A 12,820-nucleotide genomic window follows, 5' to 3' on the forward strand; every position below is an offset into this window, starting at 1 on the left:
TAGGCACATAACGGTAAATAAATGTGTGCGAGACTGGATGTGTGTGTGTATGCACGTGCTCGTAGGTGTGAATGAAGTAGTGCCATAATAGTCACATGTTGTCTTTGTTAGTGTCTGTATTTGTCGTATTTATTTTATGAATCTTTTTTCCTCGAATGACAATGAAAAGTTTTGTGGTTGAATTCTCCAAAAAAAAAGGTTTTTACATGCGGTGGCATCAAAAGTTGCACCTTGCTCGTTGCTCCCCACACAACTAAAGGGTGATTTTTTAAGAGCTTGATAACTTTTTTTTAAAAAAAAACGCATAAAATTTGCAAAATCTCATCGGTTCTTTATTTGAAACGTTAGATTGGTTCATGACATTTACTTTTTGAAGATAATTTCATTTAAATGTTGACCGCGGCTGCGTCTTAGGTGGTCCATTCGGAAAGTCCAATTTTGGGCAACTTTTTCGAGCATTTCGGCCGGAATAGCCCGAATTTCTTCGGAAATGTTGTCTTCCAAAGCTGGAATAGTTGCTGGCTTATTTCTGTAGACTTTAGACTTGACGTAGCCCCACAAAAAATAGTCTAAAGGCGTTAAATCGCATGATCTTGGTGGCCAACTTACGGGTCCATTTCTTGAGATGAATTGTTGTCCGAAGTTTTCCCTCAAAATGGCCATAGAATCGCGAGCTGTGTGGCATGTAGCGCCATCTTGTTGAAACCACATGTCAACCAAGTTCAGTTCTTCCATTTTTGGCAACAAAAAGTTTGTTAGCATCGAACGATAGCGATCGCCATTCACCGTAACGTTGCGTCCAACAGCATCTTTGAAAAAATACGGTCCAATGATTCCACCAGCGTACAAACCACACCAAACAGTGCATTTTTCGGGATGCATGGGCAGTTCTTGAACGGCTTCTGGTTGCTCTTCACCCCAAATGCGGCAATTTTGCTTATTTACGTAGCCATTCAACCAGAAATGAGCCTCATCGCTGAACAAAATTTGTCGATAAAAAAAAAAATTGTCGAACACTGATTTTGGTAATAAAATTCAATGATTTGCAAGCGTTGCTCGTTAGTAAGTCTATTCATGATGAAATGTCAAAGCATACTGAGCATCTTTCTCTTTGACACCATGTCTGAAATCCCACGTGATCTGTCAAATACTAATGCATGAAAATCCTAACCTCAAAAAAATCACCCGTTATATATGTATGTACATGCATACAGAAATATATATATTTTGGAAATAAATGTGTTGTGATTGTTATGAACTTTTGAGTTCTGTGAATGTGGCAGTTCGAGGTAGGCATTCCAAAACTTTCGGTTAGTATAAAAACTTCGGAGGTTACTAAATTTTCAATGTTGGAAATAATCTTAATGGATTTTGAAATCGTCTGCGAATAGAAAATGTTTACTCTTGAATTTTAAACACATGTAATATATTTATAATAGTTTATATTTTTAAACATTCTCCTTTCATAACTGTTTTCATTTTTGAACTAATGCAAAAGCCCTTGAAAATGATAAAAAAGAAAAGATATTCCTATAGAGGTTGAAAACCTAAGGATAGGAAAGATAAAATAGCAAACATTATAGAAAAAATTATTTACCGGCGATTTGAGATCGGAAAAAGAAAGGGGAGGGACGTAGGTAAATTTTTAAGGGTTAAGAATGGCTTATTTCGATTTCCAACGAAACTACTACTCTTGTGAAAAATAGTATATGACAATATTGTGGATAATTAAAGGTGCAAATAACCTCAAAATTTATGTGAAAAATTCAAATAAGCCAGATTTTGAGTTTTTTTTTTAAATATTTAATATTTAAAATGTTAAAAAATATATTTTCTTTCACGAAATTTTCCGAAACTAACCTATTTTATTAAGAGCTTACTATACCATATATATTTTATATTAAGAAAAGATCGAGATATTTAATCGTTCCATAACTTAGAATTTTATCATGAAGAATACTTTTATTTTTCAATTTTTTCCAAAACTAAAAGCAAATTTAAATTCTTGCCTACTTTTTGAAGCGTAAAACATAAATACATACTGATCATATCAAAGGTAAAATAACCAATTGATAATATTCGACTTGGCACGCTTTTACTTCTTCTTGCTTTTTACTGGCTCAGTAACTCTGCTTTGACCAGTCACCCAAATAAATGTAATTATGAACAAGTTTTATGCTATTGATGGTGAGATCAAACATTCTTTAACTAGCCCAACTATAGGAGTGAATGTTCTTTTCCCCAAAAAAGGCTACACTTCGGATCAGTAAATCATCATCAGATTAATGGAAGTTAACCCTGCTGGAAAACCATCAATAGCATAAAACTAAATTTGATGCAGATTTCCGGACAAAAGTCTCTCCTAAAATCTTACTCCTGAGTTAATAGTTGTTTTCAAATCGTTTTCAAAAAAGTGTTTGGTCAATGACCTCTTTTCATACCTTGAACTAGAAGGTGTCTTTAGAAAACAACGGAATCTTTTAAATTTCGCAGGGTTGAAGAGTCGAATTGTCAAAATTTATTATTATAAACGTTGCTAAGATGACCGTGATTGTTGAAGAGGACAAGCGCCCCGGACACTGCAAGGCATCAACAACCGATGAAAAGGTGAAAGCAATGGTAAGGAATGATCACCAAATAACGATAAGAGAAGTCGCGGATGATTTTGGCATATCCATTGGCGCATAACATGACAGTTTTGACAGTTTTCGTTCTGTTTTTTACGTGAGTACCTGCCGACGGTGCTTAAAAGCACATAACTCAAAATAATGCGTTGATTGGCGCCCCAATTAACACAAACTCTTTGCAAGTATTATTTGGTTCCAATTGGTCAGGTTAAAGGGACAGGTTAAAGGGACATTTTTTCCAACTTGGTCGAGTTCGAGTTCGACCTAAAAATCCTAAACGTGCTGTGAGTCCATCACCCGGCCACAATGTGACTTCACAGTGAACTGATCTTCAATTCTACCTGCCTTCCCAGCATAAGTACATAATATTTTGAAGGCAACAACACTAATGTAGACAAGTGAGCAAATATTCTTGCAAAAAATAAAATTACTTCGACCAATTAAAATCAAGATACAACACCTTTAATTAAGAAGATGAATCTGAACTTTATTAAAAGAAAACAAATATTATATAATGTATTTGCGATGCATTTCAAATACATGAATTATCTGTCAGACCGTAAAAGGCTGTACAGAATTTAATTGCCGCTTGCTTCTCTACTAGATACTTCAATGAACTTCTCCAAGCATTTCGATATGTTCTGGGTGTTCTCCGATTAGTGAAGAGATCTTAAAGTATTAAGCTGACTCCGAACAGTTATCTTGGAGAACCTTTTTGGTAGAATCTTTTTCAATGAGAAAGCAGGTCAGAGGTTTCTGACTCTCCAAAGGAAACGGCTATAAGAATAACTTCTTATTCTTGGTCAAGTAAGAAAACAAATCTTGGTTCGGCATTCTGATGGTGCACACCTCTAACCTTACTAGTGACTAGTACTATGATTATGCAAGAAGTTTTATCGAGCATGCGAGCACAATATTCTCCAAGAGTTCTATATGATTTTGCGCTGCTTGTGATACGTACACTTTTAATGGAGTTAAACAAATATAATATAACAATAGCAATGTTTATTTGACTCCTTTCCATTGTGTGGCAACAACACATTCGCGCTGAAATTAAATGCTTTTGAGTTGCAGCATAATTTCTACACACTAATGAATGGTTTTATGGTTTGGCAGCTAAGCACACACGCATTCACACTCACGCACATAAGCTCTCACACATTATACACATATATTTAGATGAATTAAAAACAAATGCAACGCACACATGCGCAAGCATTCACCTACTGATTATGACCGTTGGTACAATAGCACAGTTTGCCAGTTTATTTAGCGTTGTGTTTTTGCTGTTGCTGGCAGCCGAGTGGTGTGGTGGCAGTTCAAGTGTCAAAAACTGCAGCATTGTTGCATCTACTTGGGGCGCTTAGCGCACGCCTTCGCAGCTCGCGTGTTCACAAAGTCGGTCAGGCAGCATATTTTTCATTCCAGAATCAGGCATTTTATTGTTTTCGCGGCGCTTTTGTTTGCCCCCAGCTGTTGTTGCTATTATTGTTGTACGAATGCTGCTGGCAACCGAAAGTTGTTTTAAATATATTGTTGTTGCTGTAAGTAAGTTAGTTGGTTGCCTGGTTAGTCAGCTGAATGCTGCTGCTGCTGCTGGTGTTATTTTAATGAATGGATTACGAGAATTCTATGGACATTTGCGAGGCTAAAAGGTTTAAATGAGTTTAGCGTAAGTTCTTGTTTGGTTTTATTAGTATTTCGTGTGGAATAAGTTTATTGTTGGTTTATTTTTTATAGTCGGTGTGCTTTACTTAATTTAGCAAAATAAACGGCGAGTTTAGCTGGCAAGTTGGGACCAAGTGAGATATAAGCATTGGGAGCTTACAAAAGCTATCTGAGGAGTTAAACCGGAATATAATTATAAGAAACTACTAAAGAACAAGAAAAGATGTTAACTTCGGTGGCACTTAAGCTATAAAATCTTCACAAATACAAAAGATAGTTATTATGACCATTATATACATATATTTTAAGATATCGGATCTGAATAACTTCTTTGAAGATTATATCTTTAACTTGAGCAATAATCGATACAAAATTTCAAGAAGATATCTTATTAAATACAAAAGTTTTCCATATAACAACTGGATTTTGATAGATAAGGCAGCATACAGTGGTCCGATATCATCGATTTCGACAATTAAGCAGCTTTTTGTGGAGAAAAAGATGTGTGCAAAATTTCCGATCGATATACAGAAAATCAGGGACTAGTTTGTATATATATAGCCAGATGGATAATTTGTAAATACAATACATATATTTTTAAAGGTCTCCGTCGTCTCCGTCTGGGTGTTAAAATTTTCGTGGTAAACGTAATATACCCTGTTCAGGGTAAAAACTGTTTTTGTGGTAGAACCTGGGTCCGAAAAGTTGATTGGAATAATATAAGTAGTGTGTTTGCTTTTAACGTTTTAGCAAAGGGTTACTTACTGTAATATTCCAGTACTGATAGCAATATTTACTGCAATGTTAAACTTCTCATGCCCATAGTCCGATTTTGTAATTTTTGAATAATTTTTTTTTTAATACAATTCAGTCTTTGTCTTCTCAAGTTTTAAGTAATTTAACACCAAACCTTTTCGCCATCCTTTACTTTGTTCATTCTGTGGTTAGAAATCAGAACGAACCGTCATTATATTTTGGTGTTACAGCTCTGTGTGACTTTGGTCCATATGATCTCTCGGCATCTCATTCACAAATTTTCTCCCACTACTCGCTTCGTTCATTCCTTAGATTCCTTTGGTTCTCTAAAACTTTCTTCTGCGCTTTCTTAGTGCCTGTTCTTGTTACATGACCTCATCATCTCAATCGTTGCTTTTATATGTTTTAGTATTATTTTCGCCATCAGATGTAATAAAAATTATAATTCATCCCGAGCTAGTCAATTACTTAAGTAGTTACACACCCGTTTGGCTCACAGTACATCGTAAAGAAGCTGGCGACATCTACGCTCTCAGAAAGGTTTTATTTATCCTTATGATAGAGATTTACACTGAGGATTCGTCATTTCTGTAGAAGTTGGCTGGGAAAAGACGAGATAAATATATATAAACACGTCCTTCTTTACTAACGCATCTTCGGGAAATGAAGGCTAGAGCTCTTTGATTCCCACACTTTCGGCCATCCAGGAGACCGGCAAAAGAAATAAAGATTATTTAATTACAGATGGACTCCGAGCTTCAGCATCTAAATGTGAGCCTGCAGATCAGACATACAATCCACTGTAATCCAGTGGGGGAAAGACTCTTTCGCAAATCCATGAGAGTAGTTTTATCACTGATATATCCAAGTTAATTCCTTGTCTTCTAAAGACATATACTTGAAGAGCTTTGTAAAAAATTAGGAATTTGTTCATTGTCAATACACTAGCCACAAGGATATATCGAAATATATATGAATTTGCCAAAACTAAGTTATTCATCTATGCACATTTCTTTAATGCTACAATAATGGCATAATTGGGAAATACTTGTATTATGACATCGACCTATTTGTGACACCCTAAATTTAAACTTTTAATTTAACGACATCGAATTTCTTTCTATTTATAAAAATAATGATATATGGATGACAATCTGGTACAAAAATTATGGACGGACTGATTTATTGACCATAAATTTACCTACTTTTACTTAGTAGTGGTGTTTGGTTTTTAATAGGTCAGGTAAGGTTAGGTTATATGGATGATCTCTCAGATTTGCGGGGAATCACATTAAGACTATTATATACAGACCTTTGTGATGCCAAGCTAAAACTTCTATAGTTGTTCATCAGCTATTAGCAAAATGAAAAACCCAGGGCCGGAACAATAGATCTACAGCTACCTTCTTGGTGGCCAACTTGTCTTGGAAAACGCCTAGCCTAAAAACGGAAGCCTAAAGCTATATATAGGTTCGCCTCCACAAACCTCCTGCTTTGATCCATCCTCAAAAAAAACTCGCCGCCCCTCTCCTCCGGCGACTTCTGGTTTACCATACTTCTAATGCAATTCTAAAAATAAATCCATTAATTTATTCAATTGGAAGTCCCGTCTCTGCTCATTTCACTATACTTTACAATTACCTGAAATATTATTTTCACGATTTTTAAAAATTTCTAAAGCAACACTTTTATATAAGTTAATAAAATGTTTAATTTTTTCCCAACCTTGGCAACTCTGCTCACTTGTACACGTGCACTTTAACTGTTTCAACCCTTGAGCAAGCTTACAAGCCAAACACCAACAAATACAGAACAACAAAACAAAAAGCACATAGCACAGCAAAAAAATAAACAACAATAAAGTATCGCAATTTACGAGCACAGCCCCGAGTTGTGGAAGCCACACTGCACATTGTGCTGCAAACCACGTGTTGCCCACACTACCTAATAATAACAATAACAACACTACCAAAAAGTGCGATGTAAACAAACCGGCAATACAAAACAAAACATTGCTCGACAAATGCTCACATTTACTCTCACACAGAAGAGAGAGCACGAAACTGAAAATGAGCACTTACTGGCGAAAGCTTTCAATCGACTGCAAAGCATATTGTGTGGCTGCACAGTTGCTGCCGGCAAACGAATTTTCCGCTAAAGCGATTCGCCGCGCCGCACGAAGTGATGAAACTGCCGCCGAAGATGTCGACCAGTCAGTGTTTGGCAAAGCGTGCGCGTGAACAGTTCGCAAATTGTGCCCGACGGCGCGTGAAAATCGTGAAAGCACTAAGTGCAATATAAATATTTAATTGAACGGTGAAACCAAAACGACTTACTATAAAATAAATCGCTGAAATTTTGATTTTACGAAAACGCTCAGTGAATTTTTAAAAATTTCGTGTGTGATGGGCGATGATTATTATTATTAGTGTGTGAAAAATAATTTTTGTGAAATTGGTGAGTGCAAAGTGCTGCAAATAATGCAAACGTAGTCAATAGTAGTAGTGGTGTAAATTGCAACCGCGGCGAGCTGGGCTAATAAAGTTGCGTATACGCGCTGTGTAACGCGTGTTAATTTAACTTTCAAAAAATAAAAATATTTTTTTTTTTTTTTTAATTTTTTCCAATTGCCACGAATGCCTGCTTGTCACTGTTTTACATGTTGGAATTTAGCGTCATTTCACGCGCAATTAAATCACTGCAATTGCTGCCGTCAGCGCATTCGCTTTTGTGTTGCCAACACCGGACAACCGGAGTCAGGCGGCGACCGCCGACGCGCGTTGCGTTGGCATTTCTCGTTTAATTGATTGGAAAATCATATAATTTGGCTGAACAGCAGCGAGCTGCTGTGCTGCACGCACTCATTTATCACACATTTTTTGCCATGCACCGTTGCACTTGCAACATATTGACAAGAGGCTATAAAATCGCGCGATATTTGTTGCTTTTGATGCAAAGCAATAATTTGTGGGATTCTACTAGCTATCTGCCTTGACGGTTAATTTTCTCTATTTTTATACCCTGAACAGGGTGAAAAAAGCTTGCCACGAAGTTTATAATATCCAGTAGGAAACGGTGGAGTTCCTTAAAATGCGTAGACATATATACATATATAAATGATCAGCGTAACGGGCTAAGTAAATTTTGACAAGTCCGGCAGCCTATTGGTCTATATCTACGCGACCCTCACTTTTTCAGATACCGATCTGAAATTTTTCACATCTCCACTTTTCTCCAAGAATCTGCTCATTTTCTGGAATTGTCGATATTGGACCACTATATCATATAGTTGCCATACAAACTAAACGATCAGAATTAAGCGCTTGTATGGAAAACTTTTCATTTGACGAGACATTTTTACGAAATTTGACATGGATTAATAACTAAAGAAATAATGTCGTCTCCGAAGAAATTTTTTTGATCGGGTCACTATAGCATATAGCTGCCTTACAAGCTGAACGATCAAAATCAAGTGCTGGTATGGAAAACTTTTTTATTTGACCACATATCTTCACGAAATTTCGTATCTAGCATTATCAAAAGCAATTCTGTAGTCTCTGAGGAAATGGTTTAGATCTGGCCACTATAGCATATAGCTGCTATGCAAACAGAATGATCAGAATTAAGTGCTTATATGGAAAACTTCTTCATTTGACGAGATATCTTCACGGATTTTTTTGGATTCATATCTAAGAAAATAATGTAATTTTCGAAAAAGTTATTGAGATTGGATCTTTATAGCAAATAGCTCTTATACAAACTGACCGAGCAACACCAATTGGTTCTATGAAAAACTTTTTTGTTTGCCAACATATCTCAACGAAATTCGGTACAAATAACTTTCCAAGAAAACTGCATAATTTCCGAACATTTTGTTCCGATCAGACCACTATAGCATATAGCTGCCATACAAACTGACCGATGAACAACTAATTATTTTTATTTGTGAAGGGTATTATAGCTTCACTGCAGTCGAAGTTAAGTGTTTTTCTTGTTTTTTTTATTTTTAATTTTTTGTGTTGTTGTACTCCCATATTTACACCCAGTCCGGAGGCAGACCAGACGTAGACCATTTAACGGTTTATTGTTTTATTTGTGCGCCTGTTTATTCAACTCTCGTTGCGCGTTTGTTTACTCACTCATCAATTAATTAATTAATTAATTAATAATTTGTGCGGAAAATTCAGCGCGAGTCAACGCTGAGTCAAGTGCAGTTGCAGTCACGCGCTGACTTCTGACGCATCAGGCATCAGTGTATGACCAGTGTTTATGGTTGCACGCATCGTTGAGTACATTTAATATGTGGCAATAAAATTGTGTACATTAAATGTGCCACACGTGTGTGTCTGCATATAACGGAAAATGCCAAAACAACAACAATAAGATAACACATAAATACGCGCACACACATACAATCACGCTAAAATAACAATTAAAATGAAACAATACAATTAATTGATAGAATGCTATAAATTAAAAGCGAAAACCATCTACAACAATTAAGCGTAAATCAAAGTGCCCATATATTTTTCGTTTTCTCTTGTTCTCGTTTGTAGTGCGTCAGCAATCTTTCGACACCGTGTTTGGCTTTCTTTGCCATGGTGAATAATACTGTCGACATTGCCGCACATATTTTAGATTTTAATTTGGACTCTTCGACGTCACTGCCGCAGCCGCAAAATCACAGCCTGCAGCATTCTTCTAGTAATAGTACGCTGAGAGTAGCGAAAAAACAAACGAAAGTGCACGATCATTTGGCCAAGCAAGAGCAGCAAGGTCAACAAATTACAAGCAATTTGAATATATTGCCGAATAGCGCTGAGAATTTGAGTTGGACCTTCTTTGAACATGTTTCCACATTGGACAATCAATTGCGCGGCGATGAAGAGGTGAGTGCAGACTTCTTTTATATTTGCTTTGCTAAGTTATATGTATTTTTAAGTCCGATTCCCGAGAGAGAGAACTTTGAAATTTTGAGATATAATTACAGATCTTTCTTAGGGCGAGTTGTTTTCTTCATTTCTCTCTGTATTTTACTTAAAATAATTTCATTAATTACTCCAAAAACTAAATTCGATGTTAGAAAAATTCTGTCCAGAAATCTATGGAAAACATTTTAGAGATGTTGGATCATTGAATTTTTGAAATTTTCTCAAACTTTAAAATAATTTTAGATTTATGAATAAATGTATCCAACAAATACTAGAACATGGTCAATTCGAATAAGATTTTAGAATATTAATTAATAAAGATAGGCTTATATTGGCTAGTCGAAAAAGTCTTTTCGTATTTTGTCAATAGATGTCGTTGCGGCCGTATATCTCCAGTGCTAACAATCACATTGTTTCATATCATGTAGTGTTGGCAAGGTGAGAAATTAAATTCGGGCAAGTGAAAAAAAGTTACATCTGTTCAAAAGTGAGTGAAAATAATGAAGAATTCGCTATCCTTTGATATTTTTGTATAAAAAAGGGAAGAATGCCACACTGATGAAAGTTTTACACTGATGGAATAATGTCTCTAGCGAAAAAATGGAAAAAATTGGTCGACCAAAATGGTACACATTTATTTATTTAATTATTATTGTAAATATGAAAAAAAAGATAATTTGAAATTTGATTAGAAATACGAAAAAACTTTTTCGACTACCCAAATATTATTCTTCACACTAATTTTCTCCTTTTCTAAATTCAATTAAAATTTTCAATTATCTCAGGTCGTAGAGAAGTAAATACACTTAAGTTGACTTACCACAGAAACTAGATTATACACCATACAATTATAGTATCCAGTACAATTCAAAGAGCTTAGATTATATAAAACCTACTTAAATCAAATTATTGAAATGTAGAAACTTTTATAATGGACACAAGCTACTTTTCCATTTGAAATTAAATCAAAATTTCATGGTTGTATATAACAAAATTAGGTTATTCTGAAAATAATATTACTATAACTAAATTTTTATTATAACTGCATATAAATGGAGTTTTAAAATTATTATTTTTTAATTACATTAAAATCACTTGCAGAGGCCTAATTGCCCTTTGAAGGCCTTACTAAAATCTCTTCACAATAATGAAGGTGCTTTTGTATAGTGAAAGAACAGCTATTGGCAAGAAATCACACTTTCTTATCTGCCAATGTGTTTTTATCAACGGCAACATTGTTTATAAATAACAATAGAGCTAAGCACAGTTGCGCCAAGTCTTATACATATATTATACGAGGGCTGCTATATATATTGCTGGCCTAATAATGAAAATAGGAATATTTATCAACGAAAATGGTTTTATTGTTTTTCAAAATATTCTCCATCAAGATTTATACACTTTTGCATGCGCTGAAACCAATATTCGAAGAACTTTTTCCACTCCGATTGAGACACCTCCAAAACATGGTTTTTGAATGCTTCAACAGCATCTTCTGGCGACGAAAATCGTTGACCACGCATTATTTTCTTGATGTGTGTGAATAAAAAGAAGTCATTGGGTGCCAAGTCAGGGCTGTACGGCGGATGACCCATCAATTCGACGTTTTGGCCGGTCAAAAAGGCGCTGGTTTGAGCCGATGTGTGAGAGCTCGCATTGTTATGGTGCACAATGATTCGTCTTCTCTTGTTCGTTTTTCGAATTTCTCCGAAGACTTCAGGCAAAAAAATGGTGGTGCACCACTCAGAATTGACTGTCCTACGTTGCTCAAGCGGAACAGTCGCCACATAACCATTTTTGCCGAAGAAACAGGCGACCATTTGCTTCGAAGTGCTTCTTCCACGAACAACTTTCGTTGGATTTAGCTCATCTTGGAAGACCCACACGGTCGATTGCTGTTCTGTTTCGGGCTCATATGAATAGATCCATGATTCGTCACCTGTGACGATCTCATAAACGTCTTTTGAAGCACCGCGATCATATTTTTTCAGCATTTCTTTACACCAATCCACACGAGCCTTTTTTTGAGCGATTGTCAAATTGTGCGGGATCCAACGAGAACAAACCTTTTTTTACGGCCAGGTGTTCATGCAATATCGAATGTATGCTGATGCGAGAAATGCATAGGCATGCCTCTATCTGAAGGTATGTTACATGACGGTCTTGCATTATCAGTTCACGTACGACATCGATGTTTTCTGGCACAACGGCTGTTTTTGGACGACCTTCACGGAATTCGTCTTTGAGCGAGCGTCGGCCACGATTTAATTCGTTGTACCAGTTTTTCACAGTGCTATAGGATGGTGCTTCATAGCCATATAAAGATTTTAGTTCATCGATGCACTCTTGTCGTGATAATCCACGTCGAAAGTTGTGAAAAATGATCGCACGAAAATGTTCACGAGTTAATTCCATTTTTTGGCCGAGATGATTTTTTTAATTCCCTGTAAATAAAACAATTCACGATTAAATGACATAACGTTCTGAGTGATGTTATGCTAAAAAATGTCAAACTTTCCAATGGAAATGTCAGATTGCACCTGGCAACACTTAGTGTTGCCTAGGCTAGAAATATATGTAGCAGCCTCCGTATTTCGAATTGCAAAATTGCTCATACGCTGTGTATACCAAGCCTTTGAAGTACGTACCATTTTCAGCTGTATTCATTGCTTACTTTGCATGTAGCACCCGCTAAGGTTAGATGTGTTTTTATGAGCTTGACGACTTTCGTTTGTTAAAAGAAATCGATCACGGGATTTCTTGTTTAATTCTTGGTATACCAAAAAAACTGTAATGATGGCCCAGCCTCCATATTCCCCAGACATGGCTCGTGAGGCC

At 36.0% G+C, this 12,820-nt stretch overlaps 1 protein-coding gene across 4 annotated transcripts in view; it reads left to right on the forward strand.

The window, feature by feature from the left end:
- Window positions 1-7,241: 7,241 nt before the first annotated feature.
- The window catches only part of LOC105222018 (myb-like protein P), a 58,134-nt gene continuing 52,555 nt past the window's right edge, over window positions 7,242-12,820 (forward strand). Inside the window, exons 1-2 of one of the 4 annotated variants that reach the window (XM_049456013.1) lie at window positions 7,242-7,367; window positions 9,608-9,940. In XM_049456013.1, coding sequence (XP_049311970.1) covers window positions 9,650-9,940 — 291 coding nt within the window. In that variant the 5' untranslated portion in view covers window positions 7,242-7,367; window positions 9,608-9,649. Of the gene's footprint in view, window positions 7,509-9,238; window positions 9,941-12,820 lie in introns of all 4 variants that reach the window. The other 3 variants (XM_049456012.1, XM_049456011.1, XM_049456014.1) reach the window with 3 other exon arrangements.

The sequence above is a fragment of the Bactrocera dorsalis genome, chromosome 4 (genome assembly GCF_023373825.1).
Source record: "Bactrocera dorsalis isolate Fly_Bdor chromosome 4, ASM2337382v1, whole genome shotgun sequence".
In the NCBI taxonomy this organism is placed as follows: domain Eukaryota; kingdom Metazoa; phylum Arthropoda; class Insecta; order Diptera; family Tephritidae; genus Bactrocera; species Bactrocera dorsalis.